Source organism: Galleria mellonella, unplaced genomic scaffold (assembly GCF_026898425.1).
Source record: "Galleria mellonella isolate WM207_F2 unplaced genomic scaffold, CSIRO_AGI_GalMel_v1 utg146, whole genome shotgun sequence".
Classification (NCBI taxonomy): domain Eukaryota; kingdom Metazoa; phylum Arthropoda; class Insecta; order Lepidoptera; family Pyralidae; genus Galleria; species Galleria mellonella.
The window spans coordinates 3,440,130-3,463,764 of NW_026441999.1; the positions used below are offsets into that span (position 1 = coordinate 3,440,130).

General features: G+C 32.7%; 3 protein-coding genes across 5 annotated transcripts in view; 2 read left to right on the plus strand and 1 right to left on the minus strand.

The window, feature by feature from the left end:
* LOC113523217 (glycerol kinase) overlaps positions 1–8,415 on the minus strand; it is a 52,777-nt gene extending 44,362 nt beyond the window's left edge. Inside the window, exon 1 of the mRNA XM_026909098.3 lies at positions 8,231–8,415. The gene's annotated coding sequence lies outside the window, so the exon portion shown is untranslated. The remainder of the gene's footprint in view (positions 1–8,230) is intronic.
* Positions 8,416–8,655: 240 nt separating this feature from the next.
* LOC113523234 (zinc finger protein 814-like) lies at positions 8,656–11,327 on the plus strand. Of its 2 annotated transcripts, none has more exons than XM_026909117.3 (3): positions 8,656–8,969; positions 9,058–9,237; positions 9,857–11,327. In XM_026909117.3, exons 2-3 carry the CDS (start codon positions 9,058–9,060, stop codon positions 11,261–11,263), a joined length of 1,587 nt encoding a protein of 528 aa, XP_026764918.2. In that variant the 5' UTR covers positions 8,656–8,969; the 3' UTR covers positions 11,264–11,327. The 2 variants fall into 2 exon arrangements, with proteins under 2 accessions (XP_026764918.2, XP_026764919.2); XM_026909118.3 differs by having other exon boundaries at positions 8,656–8,908.
* Positions 11,328–12,410: 1,083 nt separating this feature from the next.
* LOC113523241 (Golgi pH regulator) lies at positions 12,411–23,635 on the plus strand. Of its 2 annotated transcripts, none has more exons than XM_026909129.3 (9): positions 12,411–12,564; positions 13,456–13,619; positions 14,134–14,240; positions 14,837–14,940; positions 16,583–16,704; positions 18,431–18,654; positions 19,163–19,344; positions 21,085–21,270; positions 21,973–23,635. In XM_026909129.3, exons 1-9 carry the CDS (start codon positions 12,523–12,525, stop codon positions 22,231–22,233), a joined length of 1,392 nt encoding a protein of 463 aa, XP_026764930.2. In that variant the 5' UTR covers positions 12,411–12,522; the 3' UTR covers positions 22,234–23,635. The 2 variants fall into 2 exon arrangements, with proteins under 2 accessions (XP_026764930.2, XP_052747768.1); XM_052891808.1 differs by lacking the exon at positions 12,411–12,564 and adding an exon at positions 12,821–12,906.

Consider the following 23,635-nt stretch of genomic DNA (forward strand, 5'->3'; position numbering starts at 1 on the left):
AAATTTCATGTATGGAGGTCGACCTGAACTGTCCACTGCTGAACATAGGCCTCTTCCATGAGGAGGGTTTCGCTAGTAGTTGCCACGCTTGGCAGACGGATTGGCAACCGCAGTTAGGCTTGTGTGATGTTTTAAGAGGAACGCTGCTGCCCATCCCTCGGCCATTTACAAGACTCATGGGAAAGGAACAAGGCGGCCCATTCTATGCCGGAACTATAAAGCTGGAGTTTTTACATACTTAATAGGAAATCGTACAAAGATACATAGTGACACTTATCAATCTTGACTAAAGCATGAAAGTATGTAACATAACTACTGATTTACGATGATTATCGCGACTAAGTGTAATGACTTGTGTAAAATGTATACACGGATAACGATAATACATATAAGTAGCTAATTTATCAAACGACTGCTTGAAATACTACCTATTGTCTAGACTTTGCGATCCCTACTATTAGAATAAACATCAAGATAGACGCTACACTCCCGTCGTTCAATAAATAATAAGAACTACATTGACACGCTGATAGGCTTTATGAACGTTCATAACGGGCATGAGTAATATGGATATCGATCCGATATCTATATATTGGGTTCCTGTGGACATTGACGGCGGAAAAACGGTCATCATTCGATATCACCCATATCGGTCGGATATCTATTTTCGAATATGTTAAAAGTCTATTATCCATTATTATTTTTTGGATAACAGTCTTTTAACATATTCTTTTTTTTTATACAACTTGGAATGGCAAACAAGCTGACGGCCCACCTGATGGAAAAAGGTGACCGTCGCCTATAGACATGAGCCGTACCATGGACATAACAGAGTATACTGTTTCACCTACGATATCCCCCATGCGTTGCCATTCCTAAGGACTCAGATGTTATTCCTCTGTACCCTGTCAATTCACGTAAATCCACGTTGTTGGTCCAGTATACCATATATTGTAACTAAAATATATACATATACCTATTTATTAGTCATCCCTTGATCGTAACATTAGCTTATTGAAGTGTGGCAACGACGCAATTACTTGTTAATTCTCAAAAACAATTCAACAATTTTCTATAATTATAACTGATTATTAAAAAAGTTCTTAAGCTAACGATCTAAAACGTAACCCCTACAATAATATTATTATTAAATTGTTACTAAAAATTTTGATTATGATGGCCAAAATGTATTTCAAAAATTCCAAAACAAAATGTGAAGTGTAAAGTTTTAGTGGTATATTTATATTTAACGGTTTCTTTATATAACAGTCAAAGTAATATTAACACTAAATTATGCTACGCTAAAAATTATCAAAAACGCTCATTGGGCGAAAAATAATGAATGGCAACGCATGGGGGGTATCATGGGCGAAACAGTATACTCTGTTATGTACATGATACTGCTCATGTCTATATGCGACGGTTACTACTTTCCATAAGGTGAGCCGTCAGCTTGTTTGCCATTCTAAGTCGTATAAAAAAAAAAATAATTCACAATACGTTGTGGTCACTGCAAAACATCGACATTGCGAAATTTGTGTTATGATCCCTTATGATGCGTTGCGCCAATTACAGAAAGACTAAGCGAAATTAGAATCGTGGGTATCATGTTATGCTACTACAACAAATTATCGTAATAAAGAAAAAGACGAGCTCTGAGTATTCGTATTTATTTATATATTTTTTTTTATAACACATACGGCAAACGAGCATGCGACCTGATGGTAAGTGAACACCGCCGCCCATGATCGCCCACAACACCAACGGCATTGCAGGTGTGCTACCGGCCTTTTAAACAGGAATATGCTCTTTTCTTGAAGGTTATGTTGTCGTATCGGTTCGGAAATACTGCTGCTGGAAGTTCATTCCAAAGAGTGGTTGGGCGTGGAAGAAAGTGCCATAGTATTATGGGGCAGACGAGGATACGGTTCACCTGATAGTGACTACCGCCGCTCATGAACACCCACAACATAAGTCAAAATTGTAGGTATATTGCCGGCTTTTTAAGCAGAAATATGCTCTTTTCTTGCCGTGTGGTCCCAGCATAGGATAGGCCACCCCTTCCTTGCCCGTGGGTGTCGTAAGAGGCGACTAAGGGAGAGCGAGGGATAGGCAGCAGCGTCCCTCTTAAAATATCTTCAAAGCCTAACTACGGTTGCCAATTCGCCTGTCAATCGTGACAAATACTGGGAAACCCCTCCTAAGGGTTTCCCCTTATTCTTATGATCAGCAATGGTCAGTTAAAGGCTGATATGATGATGATGATGCTCTTTTCTTGAAGGTTGGTGTGTTTTTTTCTAACATTGTTGTATTTTTGTAACCAATACAACAATATAAAATTGAGATTTTTTTCGGAAAATGTAATCGATACACACCTCCGCAACCACACCTCCAATCTTACCATTTTATCAATATGTTCACGAATTCACTTGAAACACATTTATCAATTGTTTACGGACTTGTATGAAGGATATCTGGAGTGCAATCTATACCTAATCACAACAATACCCTTCATAAATATACAAACTAAAGCCCCAATTCTATATAATTTTGATAATAATTTCTATATAATTTTCGAGGTGACAAAATGAAGGACAAACTTTTGCTCTATGGAGCATAAATTAACGGAGTTGCCATTGTCTACATTTTTTTTATACAAGTTATTATAACTAAACAAAATATTAATGCAATTTATTATAACTAAACAAAAAAAAAATACATTTTGTATTAAAAAAAGGAAAAAAAAAAACAGCGACACAATATCCATGTCACTATGATAACACATTAATAAACAATTGGGTGTTCCCACGTGTTTCGTAGAAACATTAGCTTAAAAATATTTGAATTTGAATTGCAGAATTAATTTCAAAAGGCTTCAATTAACAAGTAATTTTGTTTTCCAATGATATACCACCACTTCAATTGCCACAAAATTAATATGAGACTATCACGGAAGCAAATTCTAACTATTGTAAAAATAATTGTTAAAATAGGTTCAAACTTGGCGACGCAATTGCATAACAGTCGCAAAAAAGTCAGACAATTTTGACGACGCAATTGAGTGACACAGTCTTAAATAAAAGTCATACCAATTTTGTCAACGTAATCACGTAACACAATTTTAAAAAATTCAGACCAATTTTGGCGAATCGTGTAAAATAGTCCCAAAAAAAGTTAGACTCATTTTGACGACGCAATTGAGTAACACAGTCTCAAAAAAATTAACCCAATTTTAGCAACGTAATCGCGTAACCCATTTTAAAAAAGTCAGACTAATTTTGACGACGTAATCATAATACGGATTGTTTTATATGATTACGTCGTTTTTTATATGATTCGTAAGTCAGGCCAATTTTAGCGACGTAATTGCGTAACACAGTCTCATAAAATTTCAGACCAATTTTAGCGACGTAATCGCGTAACAGTCTCAAAAAAATCGGACAATTATTAGCGTCGTAATCGCTTAACATAATTTCAAAAAATTCAGACCAATTATAGCGTCGTAATCGCGTAACATAATTTCAAAAAATTCAGACCAATTATAGCGTCGTAATCGCGTAACATAATTTCAAAAAATTCAGACCAATTTTGACGACGCAATCGCGTAACAGTTTCAAAAAGTCAGACCAATTTTGACTACGTAATCGCGTAACATACAAAAAAAAAAGGAAACGAATCGGGAAGTCCTCAAAATACAGCATGATATACGTCGGTATCCCTAAACATAATTTGTCAAATGATCTGATTCACCGATCACACGTTGCAATAATAAATTGCAGTCATAATATTAAAATACAAATAGTGACGGTCATTAAAACTTTTGGCACAACGACCAGTGCATAACATATAAATATATCTAAGATTTATATATCTTATGAGTTATTTATGTGGGCGTGGTACCTTTACGCCCATAAACCGAATAAATAAATATTCTTTGGCATGTCACACAACGCCATCTAGTCTAAAACTAGAAAGAGCTTACACCATAGGTACTAAATAACAAGATAGAAGTATGTTATTTAAAAAGATTCGGAAATGCATACATGTATAATGTAAACACAAATAAATAGAGTAATACAAACATATATATATATATATATATATATATATATATATATATATATATATATATATATATATATATATATATATATATATATATATATATATAATCCCTTCTGCGCTATCGGTATATACTGGTGGGGCATCAGTGATAGATGACTAATGACGATGAAAGCAGGTCAGTTAGCCCATCCTGATGAATGCAACTAGAATTAGATGGTTTCCAGGGGGAACCACGTGGAGGACGACCTGACAGGGTGGTTAATTACTAATGAATTTGCACGATAGACCATTTGATTCTCTACATTGACACCATTCTACATTATTACCATTTGCAGTTAGAGTATAGGTACTATTTTAATCCATTAAAAATAAACACTCCATAAGAGAGATACCATCATTTTGTTTACCATTCAAGTTGCGTTAAATATTACCCGTTTCGGATTCTAAATAATTATGCATACAACTTGACTGGTTTAAAAAAAGACGTAGCATGTCTTGTTTTTCTTTTTCATTAAACATGACTGAAGAAATATAAAACCATAATTATATGCAAAATTTAAATACTCTAAACTTATAAACAGTAAATCCCTTATTTATATAAACTAAAACCTTTCTACAAACACATTTTAACATTACACTGTTTTGCCATTTTCAAACTAGGAATTTAGCACAATAGAGAGAGAGGAAAGGGATTGTTAGAAATGGGGATTAGCAACCCTATTACTAGCAATATACCCTATCAGGTCGACCTCCTCGCGGTTCCTTCTGGAAACCGTCGTGATCGATTAATTAGTGAATTCGTTACGATGGGCTAACTGACATGCGTCATCTTCATTTATCATTCCTCACTGGTGCCCCGCCAGTGTACACTGTTAGTGCGGGCGGGCTTTTTTTTTATTGATGGGTGAAAATGGAATGGTAACCCTGCCTGCGCTAACGGGATACGCTGGCGGAGCACCAGTGAAGGGTGACAGATGAGAATGAAAACAGGCCAGTTAGCTCATCATGGTGAATTCATCATTAACCATGATAGTTTCCAGGGGGAACCGCGAGGAGGTCGACCTGGTTGGGTATATTGCTAGCAATAGGATTCTCAGTTTCCACTACTAACAATCCCTTTCCCCCCTGTGCAGGCGGGCTCGCTATTCCATTATCATCGATTAAAAAAAAACACAATAGAGAGAGAGAAAGAAACAAAACAGTTCAGTAGCTAAAAATAGGTTTATGAGAAGTTTGACCTTTTCATGAATAGGAGAGTAAGGTTTTTGTTGTTTGATAAATCAGTCGAATACTCAGATTTTGTACTTACATTTACAGGTTTATTTATTAAATAATACACATATATGCATACATATATATATGAGTGCCAATTCAATAGCCAAGTCTTGTGACAATTCATAATATTATTTACCATTTAATGAACACAACAACATGTTATTGTTATTAAAATACTACGAACTTAAACTGGGTTAGTACATAAGAAACGTTATTATTTACAAAGGTGTATATATTGATGTAAACATATATATATATATATTTTAATGGATGATAATGGAATGGCAAACCACCCGCGCTAATGGTATACGCTGGCCACCAGTGAGGGATGATAAGTGAGAATGAAAAGACAGGTCAGTAAGCCTATCGTGATAAATACATCTGGGATTAAGCACAATGGTTTTCAGTGGGGACTATGTGGAGATCGACCTGAAAGCTTTTTACTAGCAATGGAACTTGTAGTCCGCATTACTAATAATCCCTTCCTCCCACATATCTATCTATCTATATATATATATATATATATATATATATATGACTAGCAACTCTGACAGTGTGAAGCATATTTTTTTTTAAATAAAATATAGTTCATGTTACTCGCTGCTAATGTATACATATGAAAGAATTTTTAAAAACAGTTACATGTTCTTTAAGTTTATCTATTACAAATAAACAAAAAATTTCATTATTTACTCTTTTCAATTTTGCTTTTTTTTTCTGTGATCTTGACCTGTTATTACAACTCTACTATACTCTATTTTTATACCATGAAGGTGGCAAACAAGCACACAAACTGCCTAATGTTTAATGATTAACTACTGTAATTTATGGACAACTGCAACATCAGGGCCCTGATTCCCATTTGTGTTACTGTCATGAATCAGGGTTTGCATAGCTGTGTTTCAGTTTAAAGGACGGAATATGGCAATGAAATTAAAGGATACGGGGGATTTACACCTTTGTACTCAGGAATGGCAACACACAAAGGGTATCATGAATGATACAGTATACTCTGTTACATAACATGTACATACATGATACTGTTCATGTCTATAGACAACGGTTACCACTTTCCATCCCATGGGCTCTCAATTTGTTTGTTTATTTAATTGTTAAATATAGTAGTGTAGGAATAGTAATATTAACATTTTTTGTTATAGTCATGAAGCAGAAGCAATACAATAGTATACTATTCGTATATATGTATTAGCTTGTTGTCATTCTAAGTTGTATAAAAAATTGTTATACAGCTAACTAACTCATTATTAGCATTATTTTAAACTGATATTGTATGTACTAATGACATATTATACATTGGACTATATATGTAAACAATAATTCATGGACACTGCAGATAAAAGGGACATTGACCTTTGATCTTCATATTATAATGTTGATTGATCAATCTGAATTGAGTAGATATTATGATCATATATTATCTTAAGTAACTTCCCTTTGCATGATTTATCATTTTACTAGCTTCTACCTGTGACTTTGTCCACATGATTGGGATCAGTTAATGGACAGGAATAAATAGTCTATGCCCTTTTACATTGCATATAGTATATTAACACATACTATATTAATGATTGGTTAAATCTTCATGGCATTAAAGAAGTAACAAACAAACAATACTTTCACATTCATAATATTATTACGGATATTTAACCTAAATGATCACATTAATTCCTGCCCTTTAATTTTTTTTAGCTTTTTCTTATGTCGCATATAAAAACAAAAGGCTAAAAAATAATTTTGGAAATTGGAAAACTCTTATTATTTAAATTACACCTTCAGAAACACAAATTTAAAATTGCATCCATATTGGTAATTTGTTTTGATATCTATTAGGCTTATTAAGACCCTCTCTTTTTTTTTTTAAATATATTTAATGTACTAATATTGTTTAATTATGATTTTGTTATATCAGTAAGATGTTTTTTCCTTTGCCTTAAATACAAAGTAAGAAGAAATAAATGAGAGCCAACAATACTCTTGATATCTGTTCAAGAATTTCGAGAATCCATGTGTCAAATTATGTATAAACTAAACTAAATATAGGATTATGAACGAGAATCTTCATAGGTCATTAAAAAAATTTCATAATATTTATTTTTAGAATATTATGATGCTGAATATACAATAGTGTTTCAAATTGTTAAGTACTTCACTAAAGGTATTCCAAAAGGGGTTTATTTTAATCTATTTATTATTACTAAATTTAAATTAAAAAAAGAAAAAAATTATGACAGTATATGTACATATGAAATAAGTACAGTTGAATATTATTAAGAAAGTACATATATCTATATATTTTTATTAAGTATTTCCTTTTATGAGTCAAGCTTAGCCTAATAAAGGGTCATAGCTACAATGCAATAAAGTTAATAATTCTCGTTGAATTAAAATTTATTGTTATTTTTTTTTATTGGTATATGCTGGCAGGATAGCAGTGAGATGAGAATAAAGCCAGATTACTTGGTACATCATGACTACAAATTAACCATTATGATTTCGAGGAGTGACCGTGTGAATGTCGAATTGACAAAATAGATTGTTAATAATGGGGCCACAAGACCCCTTTGCAAAAAAAAAAAATATATTAGATGTGGTTTATCAATTTATTGTTTTAGGTTATGGTACCAAATGAAGTAATTTAGTAACTGTGTTCTTACATATAAGTAGGTACCTACTTATTAATTTATTAACACCGCTATCCTACTGAATAATGAGGCATTTGCGTGATGAAATCGCTGATAATTTTTAATTATGTAAATCATTATAATGAAACAATAATTAGTTAATTTAATAATCGAAAAGACGTCGAAATTCTCACAACATTATATTTCTAATGTTAAATAAATAAGAAAATGATGAATTATTGGCTTACCTTATAGTTTCTTTTTTAAGGTACTAAAGTATAGAACTCAAAGCACTCACAAAAAAAAACTTGTAAAGTAGATATCTATATACAGTTCGAAAAATGAAAATAAAACTTAAGGTTCAGTCAAAGTACACTAATATTCAATTTCAGTCATATATTTAGTTTCATTTTAATTACACTCATGCACGCATGCAGAATGCACTGCATTGTCAAATGTCACTGTCAATTATTGCAGTTTTGCATGACACACAAAATGTCAATATTATATAGACAGATAACACATAAAGTTATTGCTACGACCATAGATTAAGAAATAATAACTACGTTATATTACGTGATACTTTTCTAAGCCGTAAAAAATTCTTCCCAATTCTAATTAAAAAATTTGGGATATTTTTAAATAATTACTTGCAACACAGAAAAACGTGCGTTTTTATAGGTTTTCATCAAAGATTTCAGAATATAAGTTATTATTAAAAAAATTTGTGTCAGCAAAAATTCCATATTCCTAAGTGTGTCAGCCACTGGTCACTCTAATCTGTGGTGTCAGCAAATTTGACGTTTAGCTGACTAAAAGTTGACCTTTTTTTTACACTCGAGTTTCTAAAGTGTTCTGTGGTTCCAACTTTTTTTATATATTTTTTTATTAAACATAGTCTCTCTAATCTGTGTAAATAATCTAAGGTATTTGTATACATATATTTTGGTCATTTTATTTCTTCATTTTGTGAAAAGGCTAATTAAGGTGATAACTGATAGATAAGTTTTCTTAAAACAATCTAAAGCTTACATTTTCATATGCTTACTAGTTAATATATTTTATTATTTTACAGATGACGTTAAATCATGTACTAAGAAAAATATTATCAAGGAGCAGTGATTTTTGTTGCTTATGCTTTGAAACTATAAATGATAAAGCAATTTCTCCTGACAACGAGGTTATAATTAATGTCAATCAGACTCAGAACAATCTATTAATGTCTGATGTACTTTTAACCGTTTTAGGCAATGAAGTAAGTAATATTTATTGTCTACCTTTTACCCGCAATATCGTTCGCGTGACCAGGATATGCTTACTGTCCAGTATAAAAAGTAGACTAGCCCCTTCTCCATTTCATTTCATTTATTTTGTGATACATAGGTACATAACAATGGATGGTACATAACAATGGATGATAAAACAAGATAAGTCCTCTATGATCAACCTCATCTATCGAGGTATACAAATTCACAAACACACATAAAAATCTCCATCTCATATAGTATATATCAAATTTGATAGTATTTGTTTAAGCTGTTAAGGTGCTATAAGATAACATACAAATATACAAACTCACTTTTACACTAATGATATCCACTGTCCTTATTCCCATCACATCCTTATGACCGATTACATTATTGGCCATAAGGATGTGAAATATAGGCACAATCAGATTTTTTCTGTGTCTAAGTTGTATAAAGAATAAGAACATAACAAACCTTTTAATTACACCTCTAGATTGTCTTCTAATATAAAATCTTTGCCAAAAATAGGCCAATTTTGTATATATGAATTGAGATACCAAAATGTTATTGTCATTACTGAGTATTTTGTGGAGGATAAATAAAAAATGTATTCTATATATGTTTCAGGTACTTAGCTATATTTCCACATTTGAAGCACTGTGTACTAAATGCACACAGTCTGCAATCAACAGCTATACATTTATGAAACTCAGCAAAAAAAACTCAGAGTTACTCTGTAAGGTACTAAGTAGTTTAAAAGAAAATATCGATGATACAATTGAAGATCAAGTAAATTGTAAAACACTTTTTGTGTCTGTAAACACAGAAACATTTGTTAATAACCAACATTATGACAATAAAAGACCAGTATGTAATACAAGTGCAGCTTTACGAAGATACCAGTCATTGCTTAATAATGAAGACAAGTCAGAATTGGAACTATGTCCTCAAAGCATAAAAAAAGATGTTAGAACAAAAAAAGAAAAATCTCAATTTGCAATCCCAACTTCAGATATGATTTATGATAAAAATGACCAGGAAACTATAAAATGTAAGGAATGTCTAAAAGTTTATCCTGGAATTTGGAAATTACGAAGCCATTATATAAGAGTTCATGCTCCGAAAGTATTCAAATGCACAGAATGCCCAAGAAAATATGGGTCATTATCATATTTACATGCTCACAAAGAGGAGAGTCATTGTAGTATTGTCTGCAGTGAGTGTGGTAAGACATTTCACAATCGGAACACATTACGAATACATGAAATGGGTCACCATTTGAGATTCGTGTGCCAGGACTGTGGCAGGATATACAAAAGCAAAAATACATTTAAAAAGCACATAGAGTTTAATGTGTGTGGTAGCAAAACTAGGGCTTCTCCATCAGAAGCAAAGTTTACATGTGATTATTGCAACAAGAAATACACACAGAAAGTCTCATTACGTGTTCATATACAGTTTGAGCATGGTAATTATAAGGGGCATGAATGTAAATGGTGTAAAAAGAAGTTTTGGGCACAGAGCAGACTGAAGGCTCATATAGTCAAACATACTCGAGAAAAGAAATTTAATTGTAATATATGCAATAGAAACTTTGTTACAAAGGAATCACTCTTGTATCATACACGTATACATACAGGGGAGAAGCCATATGAATGTCCAGAATGTGACGCTAGGTTCCTGTCTGCATCACGTCGAGCTGAGCATGTAAAACGACAACACAGAGGTGCCACCATACAATGTGACATATGTCAGAGTAAATTTAACTCTACAAACTACTTGCAGAAGCATAGGCAGTCTCATTTCAAAGGTGAGAAAAATGCACCAACAAATATTCATCAATTTCAGGAGGAAAAGCAATTAAGAGATAATGATGTGAAATCTTTTTTAAACCAAGAGGATTATCAGACGCGCCAGCTGCTTCCAGCTGTTTTTGACAATGACTTTGACACTCATATGCCCTCTGATGAAGAAATATACCTTGTATCAAATGAGAAGAAAGATTATATGATACATATATCAGGCATAAAGTAAGAATATAAGTAAATAATGTTGATGTTTTGTCCTTTATTACAATATATGATATCATTATGATGCACCAGCTGACTTAAATATTTTTTAACTATTATCACTCACTACTACCCCAATATTGTAGACCAATCATGCAAATAAATAATATTAAGACTATGAATATTAATGTATAATGATGGATTTGTAAATAATATATGCTATGTATATATAGTTTTAAAATTTTATTTATTTCTTTTATCTGCAAAATTAGAGGTTACCTGTCCAAGCGCACCTATAACACTAATGCTCAGGAATGACGACTGCATGAGGGGAGTACCATAGGTTTCCAAAGTGTTACGTGTGTTCTGTCATTTATACGGTTGTTGGAGACCATTCAGCTTCTTGTTTCAAGTTCTATAAAAATATTCTTTGTTCCTTTATTTGTAGTTGTTATATAATTACTATTTACTCTTAAATTCTGCCGAATCGAAACTTCAAATCATGATTTCAAATCTAGCAGATCCATTGGATATCACAGGCCATAGGTGTAAAAAAGGGCTTGGTTCACTCCAGGCTCTAAACACAGCTTTCAACTACGCGCGATAATAGGATATGTCTTTTTAAAAGGGGCGACATACTGGTGACCATTACAAAAGATTATTTCATCTCTATTCTTCGGTTCAAATGAGAAGTTAAGTGCAGAAAAAGGAGTCTTAATACAATATATATTTATATATATATGCTCTGGAACAGGTATAGGCCAGCAATAAATCTGATATATGAGATTTTATTGAAGTTTAATATATTTTTATATTTTGTTTGGCAAAAACTAATAAAAGCTATTTTTAATGTACCTCTTTCCATCAGGCTATTAGCTTGTCTGCCATTATAAGTTGTATAAAAAAATATTGAAAATGTGAAATGGATCGTGCTAATTTTGTTATGATTACAGTTGTATTTTTTTTGCTAATATAGGTTAAACGAGTGTAAACCTTACTTAAATTATTTCATTATTGATGTTTCAAATCGGTTTACTACCTAGATATTGGGATTTAATTCATATGCGATAAGGAATAGTATGATCGTGTATGGCATTTCGTTGGTAATGTTAACAGTGATGAGTGTTGCACTGGCTATAGCTGTCAATTGTCACTGTCATTTCACTGTATATACAGTGACAGATGTAGGTAACTTAAAAAATTGAAATAATATTTACAATTTCTTTTTATAAAATTATAAAACAATATCTGATTTATATGAATCTATCAAATTAAAAATGCAATATGACGTTTCTGGAAGATACTTCCATAATTCTTATATCCCAAGTAAGTAAAAATTATATGTGCAGGTTATAAATTACCGAATGGTAAGACAACTGTGCTAAAATCACTTCCAATTAATACTGATAATTAGCTTTCTGGCGATATGGTTACCGGAGCATTTAGTATTAGAGCGTTTAATGTAGGCAATGAATGCATACATAATTTCTTTGATAATGTATTCACTATAATTCCTTTCCATAAGGCAGGCTGTATGCTGGATTGTCCTTTGCTGTATAAGAATAAAAACAGGGTTGGATGATCAGTGGGTTGTTCTAAGATGATACATTGGATTTTATTTTTCATTACTGACAAAGTGGAGGTGCGGGGGAATTATTTGTAATGAAAGTTGGTACTTCTTTGTTAGTAACAAAGCTAGCTAATTATTAGCTGTCCGAGTTGGACATCCATGTGGAATCTCTTATGGAATTTGTTGTGGTTTATTACTGATAAATTTATCACTATGGGCCAATTGAGATAGCTTCATTTTTATCCTTTATTGCTACTCTTTTTAAAATTAATATATTTTATTTGAACTTAATACACCTAGATAGTAAAAAAGGGGCACTTGGCAATATTTTATCAATAGCTTCATATATTAAAAAAAAAACATATGTTTTGTTTCTGATATTAAAGTATTTAAATGTGGTAATAGAAATCATAAGATCTTATGATTCATTGTTAAATATTTGACAAATGTAAGTTGAACTGACACCCTGTGGTTTCCATAGATAAATTAATCCCTTAATTGCTTGTTATTTTCTTGTAAAATGTGTTGATATGATGTAAAAAAAGCTGATTTATCTTATATGAAATTATTACTATTATTTAAATTAAGAATTCCTTATTTAGGGCCATAACTATGGTTGTTTTGTAAAAGAAATAATAAAATTCCAGATATTTTTCTTCGTGGGTGGTTGGATATTCTTTGTGAAACAGCTGTTCCGTGATTATGAGGTTCACCACACTCTTGTTCAGCTGATATTCTCCGTGACATTTGCCCTCAGCTGTACCATGTTTGAACTGATCATATTCGAGATCATCGGCTATTTGGATACAAGGTATAATTTTGTTTATTATAAGGCAGTACCTACATATTTTTCGAGTTGCTTAAATTTTCTAAATTCTAGCTAAGATTATTATTGTTATAATAATTGTTATTTTAATTCCCTTGGATTGTATTGTTTGAATCAGTAAATAAAAATTATTGGCTAAGAGAAGATGAGAGAAGTCATGTAGGTTCAGTTCAGTTCAGTTCTTTTTATTTTTTTTAAGGCTTTGAAATCTAAATGTTTGTAAATATTTTTAAATTACTATGAATATGGCTATATGGCTATGAACCTTTATGGAAAATAAAAATGGTATAAAAATATTTTTTATTCACAGAACTTAATTTCAAGTATTTTTAAATAGTATTTTTTTTTATGATTCATCCAATTTAGAATAATACAATTTACATTTACTGAGAAGAATGGGGAAGATATTCGGCTGTTGTTTTTTTAAACCAAAAGTTGAATATTACAGGTTATATCTGTGTACAAGCTGCCTAATAGCACATGATTTATTTATTTCCAGCTCTAGATACTTCCACTGGAACCTGGGACTGTACTCACTTCTTTTCATGGTGATAGCTCTCATACCGTTTTATATAGCATACTTTTGCATCAGTAATGTAAGATTTGGTAAGTTATAAGTGTTGCAATTTTTACTTTTGTAATTTGTTTTATAATTATAAATTGTAATTTACACAGTGTAAGGAATAAACAGTGGTGGAACAAACAGTTTTGTAATGCTCTCTCAAATTATATGCTTATTTCTACATTTATATATTAATTCAATAAAACAATTGAGCTTGCTTTCACATTTATAATATACTAGTGATCTGATCCGACTTCACATGGATGTATAGAAATTTCAAAAATAATATATAGCCTATTTAAATTTAAATAATTTTTATTCAAATAGCACTTTTAAATCGTCTTTTTTATCTACTGCAGGGTTCGGAAGGTTATATAAATCTGTTGAAAATTGCCCACAAGAAACTCAACAGTTACTCTTTTAATTCTCTGTTAATATTATGTGTATTTACTTAAATGTACTATGTATAAAATTACATGGTTGTTAAATTTTCATATTTTAATACTTTATTCAATGATAAATGCAGCTTTCTATAAATGAAAATAATTTAACATTCAGTAGTCAAACTGTCAAAACTTTTCTCTTTATAATATTAGTATAGAAGAGGGATTCTTATATATTTAAAATATTATTTTTCCAGTATCACAGAACGCAATAAGGCCGTTAACAATGTTTGTTTGGTTTATATATTTATATTTCTTTTGGAAGATTGGTGATCCATTTCCTATATTAAGTCCTAAACAGGTGAGTGAATTATGAGTAAAAATTTAATTTAAAAATAGAATATTTTACAAAAAAAAAAAAATGTTATTAATTTTATAAATAATTTAATTAATATATTCTGGTTCTTCTGATGATCATTAATGGAGACCATGATTAAGTTTTTTTACTGTTAATTGACATGCTTTAGTCTATTTTCAACTTTATTGACGATTTTATTGTATGATTGTAAAATAATTAATGTTATGTAACTAATTGTATTGTATGCCCGATGTATGTGTAGGCTGTGTCAGTTTCCTTTAAGACGTTAATAACATCTTACGAATAATTATAATGTACAGCTCATAATAAATATTTATTTTATTCTATTGAGTCTTCATAAAACTATTATGGGATAATGTGTCTGATGGAGGGAGACTTTGTACAAAAGTCGATTGCTTGGGTACCTCTGTCCCATTCGTGTTTCAACCGTGAAGCAGTTGTGTTTTGCATGGCTGTGTTTCGGTTTGAAGGGTGGGATATGGCGTGAATTTACAGGGTACAGAGAAATAACACCTGAGTCCTCAGGAATGGCAACGCATGGGGGGTGTCATGGGCGAAACAGTATACTCTGTTATGTCCATGGTACTGCTCATGTCTATAGGCGACGGTTACCACTTTCCATCAGGTGGACCGTCAGCTTGTTTGCCATTCTAAGTTGTATAAAAAAAAATGCAGGAGAGAATAATTAATTTTCAATTAAAATTTTTCTCTAATTAGATTTACTATTGATTAAATTATCTGTTTGATTGATTATTGCAATATGGTCCCGGTATAGATTGGGCTACCTCTTATTTTCCGGTACGTGTCGTAAGAGGTGACTAAGGGAACTAAATTATCGAGGAATAGGCAGCAGGGCCCTTCGTAAAACATCATTAAAGCCTAATTGTGGTTGCTAATCTGCCTACCAACCATGGGTGGAAGTAAAGAAGAGTGAAAGGTGGGATAAGTAAGTGAATTTACAGGGTACAGAGGAATAACACCTGAAGCCTCAGAAATGGCAATGCATTATGTATTATGGGAGAAACAGTATACTCTGTTGTTGCCATGGTACTGCTCATGTCTATAGGCAACGGTTACCATTTTCCATCAGGTGGGCCGTCAGCTTGTTTACTAAGTTGCTTATGACAACTCCCCAATAATGGGGTAGGGGGCGTATGTTCAGCAGTGGACAGTTAACGGGTGATATGAAATGATGAAAGTATCTGATAAAAATAGAGTTGATTACAAAATTTCTTTCTTTAGATGTTGCTTTGTAAGGTTGCCTATTTCTAATGTTTTCTATATAACTTTAGTTTTGTTGTAAATTTACGTCCATTCTTTTTTATGTATGCAATTTTTTTACAGCTTAGAATAGCAAACAAGCTGATGGTCCACCTGATGGAAAGTGGCAACCGTTGCCTATAGACATGAGCAGTACCATGGACATAACAGAGTATACTGTTTCGCCCATGATATGTCTAATGTGTTGCCATTTCTGAGGAGTATGATATTATGCTCATGTACCCTGTAATTTAATTGCCATATCCCATATGTGTCTGAAATTGAAACTTCACTTGATCAAGTTTCGATCTGTGGCGAACACAATTTTGTCTTTTCCATCCTTCAAATCAATTTTTTTCCACAGGGAATATTTTCAATAGAGCAGGGCGTGTCTCGTATAGGCGTTATAGGAGTGACCGTGATGGCCTTACTCTCTGGTTTTGGTGCTGTCAACTATCCGTACACATCTATGGCTATATTTATAAGGTAACAAGCTTTTTGCCCACAATTCGTACGTAATTTTTCAGAAGCAAAAAAAACAAATGTAACTGTCCACTTTTAGATGGCGTGCCGAGATGAAATATACATCAGTTTTTATGTTAAACCTTCAAAAATACAATAATAAAAACCGCATTCAATTTGGTGCAGTGGTTTTCGCGTTATGTCAAAACAAGCACACATACAAACAGATACTTATGCGTTTGTACAGTATATGTAGATCGTATGACTGCCTATTTTTATTTATAAAATAACACATTAACATGAAAAGGTTTTGTTGGAAGAAGTCTCTTATTAGAGATAAGCTCGCCTTTGTACATTATGTTTATAATGAATTGTAATTACCAGTATGTTTTGTGTACAATAAAGAATAAAAAAAAAAACAGATAGATAGACAAAATTTCTAAAAGATATAGACTTCAGTCGCTCCTATACGAGTTTTACTGTTACATCGATTTTTTTTAAAGTATCTTTCATGCATAGATAACGCCAGATATAATTTTATTCTATTAAGATAGATTTAGGTTCATGTTCTAAGTATAACTATATATTATTATGAACCAGCTATCCGCCCCGGCTTCGCACGGATAGATAGATAGAAAGATATATTAGTATTTTATATTAAAGGCTTGTTTGAATAGAAACATTCGCCGTTTAATTCTATAATCTATAATAATCTGTCTTTATTCAAAACATTAAGTTATAGAATTGCTTGACTATGGTCCCCATATTGGTCGAGCCTGTAACTAAGGAACCTATTAAGCACATATAATTTATTATAATTTTATAAATTTTATATTCCTTTTACAGTGACTGGATAGATATAATTTTAATAGAAATATATATAATTTGCAATAGTTTGTGTGCGTGCGTGCGTGTGTGCGTGCGTGGGTGCGTGCGTGGTGGTGGGAGGACGTACCTACACGCTAGTGCAATGACGAGTTTACTCGTCACGGGTCAGCAAAGTGTTCATACACACTTTTATGAATCTCATACTGTAGTCTCTAGGGAATATCTCGGCAGAGAGCTCATTGTACACTTATATTTATTATTTATATTTCATACTTATATTTTATTTATGTTATAAACGTAAAGTTTATAAAATGTATTTCCATATTTATTATTTAAATACACTTAAACGGCTGCACCAATTTGGATGACGCTTTCATTAAAATATCAGTTAAATTAGTATTATAATTTCGTCGTGTAGGTCCCGGCATAGAATGGGTCACCATTTCCTGTCCCATGAGTGTTGTAACAGGCGACTAAGGGAGGTTAACAGTCGAGGGATGGGCAGCAGTGTTCCTTTTTCAAACATTGCTAAAAGCCTAACTGCGATTGCCAAACCGCCTGCCAAGCGTGGCAACTACTGGCAATAACCTCCCCAATGGCAATGGCAGTCTATGGGGGAGGCTTATATTCACCAGTGGATAGATAACGGTTAATATTTATTTATTTGAAAATTACTCACCACACTTACAGTCTCCCAAAATGTGTAGTGAGCCATAGGTTTATTTTACAAACTCACAAATTTTGTACACAACATTTTAAAAATATATTTATTTTGTCATTAAATATGTCGACATCTGGCTGCTGAGCAATCAGAGAATTGAGCAGAGAAATAGCCTGATAAGTGGGAGCAAACTGAGCAGTACAGGTGCGAACCGGCGGTGCCGATATGATGATTATTGTAATAAGAATTTGTTTGTTATAGACCAGTGACACAATCAGATGTGTTGTCGATTGAGAAGAAATTGCTTCAAACAATGGACATGATATTGGTGAAGAAGAAAAGGATAGCATTAGCAGAAGCCAACAGTGTGGGAGGCAGACAGCAATACAGCATGCTGGACCAATCGAACGTGAAGAATAGGGGTTTTTGGACGAATATTTTGTCCAGTGTTGGCAGTATCGCTAATCCGTTAAGTGGATCAGAGAGTTAGTGTTTAATTGTTTTTTATTTGAATTAAGATACTTTATATATATATATATATATATATATATATATATATATATATATATATATATATATATATATATATATATATATATATATTATTTTAAGCCAATTCGCTTGTCAAGCGTGGCAACTACTGGCAAAACTCCCCTTATGTGGGAGACCATGTTCAGCAGTAGACAGTTTTTTTTTTTATTTTCAGGGGGAACCGCGAAGTGATCGACCTGGTTGGGTATATTGCTAGCAATAGGATTCTCAGTCTCCATTACTAACAATCCCTTTCCTTTTCTCTTAACTTTCCCCCAGCAGTAGATAGTTAGAACAACACAACAATACAACAAAACTAGTGTAAAATGGAATAACTAGCATAATTTCTTTCATAAAACTAGTATTTTACGAAATATATTATACTGTATATTCTTCGAGGGGAACGATAAAGAGTTTTCATTCATTCGTTCATTCATATTGTTACATGTAATCCCCTTTCAGATATAAATCAACTCCGGCAAGAAATATCCGGCTTAGAAGAGCTGAGTCGCCAATTATTCTTGGAGGCTCACGACGCCCGGACCATGAGGGAGAAGATAGAGTGGTCCAAAACCTTCCAGGGGAAATACTTCAACTTCCTCGGCTACTTTTTCTCCCTGTATTGCATATGGAAGATATTTATTGTAAGTATTTTGTTTTTTTTTTAACCGATTTCAAAAAGTAGATTCTCATTTGGGATATATTTTTTATGTTTGTTACTTCACAACTCCGTCAGTTAATGGGGAGAAGAGATTGTTAGTGATGCAAATCCAGTCCCATTGCTAGCAATATACCCTGTCAGGTCGACCTCCACGTGGTCCCCCCTGGAAACCATCGTGCTGAATTCCAGGTGCGCTTACGCATGTGGGGTTACCATGCATTCAATAAAAAAACTCTGTCTGTTAACAACCAGTTTGGAAAATTCTTCTTTTATCTGACATATTTAAAGATTGGTTCCATAAAATTTTTATTAAATTCAAAATTTTGATATATTTTCTTCGAAATTATACTTAGCAATAAATTAAAAAAAAATAGAGTATGCTTATTATGTATATGTGTAATCATATTCATACCCACATCAGACTCCAAATAATCTTAAAAAACAGGTAAATAACCAACGTACATATGTATTTTCAATAAGTGTAGGTACAATTAAAAAAAACAACTACAGAGTAGGTCACCGCAGAGTAGTTGTAATATATTTGTACTAGATGTCACTAAGTGTCTAGGTTAACAAATAAATATGATTGGCTAGTTTGGAATCGTCTCGGGACTTATACTTTTACATATTTATTTTTCTTAATCATCATCATCTTCATACCCTTATTCCAATCATTTGGGGTCGGCGTAATATGATTTTATCCATATTACAAAAAGATTTGGGTTTTTAGTTTTATGATCGGCCACCTGCCTGACATCAACCCTCTTTGGGAATACATTTGTTGGTGGTTTCCGCCACCTACGGTATGGAGGAAAGGATTGAGGAACAAAGGAAGAGAACGTTGGAAATGCGTAAAGGAAATTGGTGAATGAGAGGAATAAGAGATTTATGTGGGAAAGGAAATGGGGGGGGGGGGGGGATACTGCAGTTGCGGAAAGGACTGGGACACTGCAGCGGCTCGGGAGGCCAGGGTTGCATACCCGTATGCCCTTATTCTAGAATCGGACAGATTTCTAGAGAAGAACACCCCTGATAAATACCTCTAAAAAATAAAATCCCAAAAAAATCCCATCCCACTTATTTACCTCCTATATTTAGGGGGGAAAAACCTCTAAGTTAGGAACTGTGGCATACTAATGACTCCATAGGGACTAATACCCACATTATTAGTAATATACCCTATCATGTCGATTTACACGCGGTCGTTCTAGATAAAATGGTTCGTGATAAAATTCTGACGAGACGAATTCGTCACAATGGACCTGAGTCATAGGGTTTGCCATTCTAATTTCAAACCATTAAAAAAAAGTCATTGTTGTCTCTTTTTCTTGATGATGTTGATATCAGGCGTTAACTGTCCACTGTTGAACATAAGCTTCTCCATTGGGTGGCTTTCCCAGTCGTTACCATGCTTGGTAGCAACCGCAGTTTAGGCTTTGGGGATATTTTAAGATGGATGCTGCTGCCCACCCTCAACCAGTAAAGTCTCTTAGTCCCCTTTTAGGATACCCATGGAAAAGAAAGGGATGACCTATTTTATGCCGGGAACACACGACATAGCTTCTTATAATTCTGCTTAAATGCAGTTAAGTTTTTTTTTTATATTTTTTTGTGTACATATTGTTAATCTTTCAAATATGTATAATTTTTTGATGGGAACGAATAAGAGTTTTCATTCATTCATTTATTTATTTATTTTAATTTGAAATATATAATATTTCAGTCAACAATAAACATAGTGTTTGACCGCGTGGGCAAGAAGGACCCCGTGACCCGAGGTCTAGAGCTGGTGGTGCACTGGCTTGGCTGGCGTATCGACGTGGGCTTCTGGTCGCAGCACGTCTCCTTCATACTGGTCGGCTGCATTGTACTAACCAGTATTAGGGGATTGCTGCTCACGCTTACCAAGGCAAGAATTTTTATATTATTAAATTTGTTTGGTTGCTGAACTAGTATTGGTGAGTCTTTGAATATCTAGTCTGAAAAGATCCCCATCTGTGATTCCAATTGCTACGTCTCAAGTGTTGCCATACTTGAGGAATAAGGTGGGTATGGTACCATAACAATACTTCCATAGCCTGTAATTTTACTGCCTTCAAACTGAATTATAGCATGCATGCATAGTTTACCATTTTTAGAATAAGAAAGGGAGAGAGAGAGAGAGAGAGAGAGAAAGATGCTTTTTAATGTATTCAGTTATACAGTTTTGTATATTATATCTTGTTGCCATGTTGTTTAGAAAAGTAATTGTTAGAAAATAATAAGTAATTTATCTATGTATAAGTTTAATCTGTAATGAACACGGTGTTTTTTATCTGTGTCTTCCATTATGGCTTCCGTACGTTTCTCTTTGTTAATTCTAGTGACAAATAAAATTTTGCTTAGAAATACAAAAGAAAAAGTTGTTACTTTTATTTAAACTCCAACCTCTTTCTAGAATTACATTTAATGTCATTTTTTTTTATACAACTTAGAATAGCAAACAAGCTGACGGCCCACCTGATGGAAAGTGGTAACCGTCGCCTATAGACATGAGCAGTCCGTACAAATTTAAATGAAATGCAAAATTAATACAAAATTAAAAAAATGAAAAGAAACATTTTACTTACAGTTCTTCAACAAGATATCATCATCGAAATCATCGAACATCATCGTGCTGATCCTCGCCCAGATCATGGGTATGTACTTCTGTTCGTCTGTGCTGCTGATGCGCATGAACATGCCCCCGGAGTACCGCATCATCATCACCCAGGTGCTCGGTGATCTGCAGTTTAACTTCTATCACCGGTGGTTCGACGTGATATTCCTTGTGAGTGCCTTGACCAGTATCTTCACATTGTACTTAGCGCACAAACAGCCGTCGGTCAGTTGATGTTTTGACTGCGATCTGTATTGATTTATTTATATATTATATAATAAAAATGTAAGATTGGTCTGTCTGTACATTATATATATATATCGACTTACGCGAACTTATCCTGACTTACGCGAACTCGTAATTACGCATTTTTCAAATTTATTAATAATAATCTATGCATCTACTGATCATACAATAGTCGAGTTAATATGCATATTGTATGGAAATCGACGCACAGTTAGGAGATCACAGAAGTGTGTGAGCAAATATACTCCGATTTACGAGAATTGGACTTACGCGATTATCAATTAGTCTTATATATCGCGTAAGTTCGAGTTATATTTACTGTATTTGCAAAAAATTGGTTGGGGAGTTTGGATTACTAGAAAAAGCGACTCTAATTATGTTAGTTTAGTTTTAAAATATTGAAAACTTGTATTAAAAATAATGTTGCATAAGTTAATTTTATTTTAACGTTTTGTAAGCGATAAGGCGTTCATTAGACTGTCACGAGTCATTATATTCATGTTGCAAGCAGTTGGCAAATCTGTTATAATTCAAGAATTTGATCCGCAAACAAGTAGATACATTTTGCTCCGCAAATTAGAAAGCACGACAGTCTTGCCAAAAAAGAAAATATTTTCAATAGAAATACAGGCAGTGTTATTCGGGATGATATAAGGATTCCAACGACACTCCGTACATTCAAATCTGTTCAGGCATTTAGAAGTTATGGTGAAATAGAAAATCACATACACAAATTTTTTGGGCAGTTGTGTACTCGTAAAGAACAGAAACCTGAATCGTGACCAATATGAAAGAAGGATTCTATCAATTACAAAAAAAAAAAAATATTGTCAATACCCAGACTTTATAGAAACGTAATTTTTTAGTCATTTTAAGTGCCACCTGAGTAATACTCAGTTGGCACTTATATATGTATGTATATACATAATCTACAATTGATACTGAATACTTTCAAAATATTTTTTGTATGTTTTTACAAATTGTATTGATTATTGCTTGGTTTGCTTGTTATATTTTATTTCAATTTTTGACCTTCTCGTCATAGATATTATGTAAAAACAAAAAAAAAAACAAGCAAATTAAAAAACTCTTTTTGTAATAATTTAAAAATGATTGTCTAATGAGCGCCTAAGGATTGTTAGCTTTTAAAAAGACTGATGATCATTATGTATTAATTAATGAGGAAACTGATTTAGTTGTAAATTTTATAAATATACTAAAGGGAATTATTACATTATCATATCTATAGAGTTGCACATAAATATCAACAAAATTAATATTGTTATTATAAATATTTAATGGATCAAAAAAGTCCGAAATAAAAAAAAAATATTATTAAAATTATACTTGTATTTATTACGAGATACTATATATATATATATATATATAT

Bases quoted from the DNA above. Each gene is read 5' to 3' on its own strand.
- LOC113523234 (XM_026909117.3), top strand. From the start codon at position 9,058: ATGACGTTAAATCATGTACTAAGAAAAATATTATCAAGGAGCAGTGAT. The intron at 9,238-9,856 runs GTAAGTAATATT...TATATGTTTCAG, and splicing joins TAACCGTTTTAGGCAATGAA to GTACTTAGCTATATTTCCAC.
- LOC113523241 (XM_026909129.3), top strand. From the start codon at position 12,523: ATGACGTTTCTGGAAGATACTTCCATAATTCTTATATCCCAA. The intron at 14,941-16,582 runs GTGAGTGAATTA...TTTTTTCCACAG, and splicing joins CTATATTAAGTCCTAAACAG to GGAATATTTTCAATAGAGCA. The intron at 16,705-18,430 runs GTAACAAGCTTT...TGTTTGTTATAG, and splicing joins TCTATGGCTATATTTATAAG to ACCAGTGACACAATCAGATG.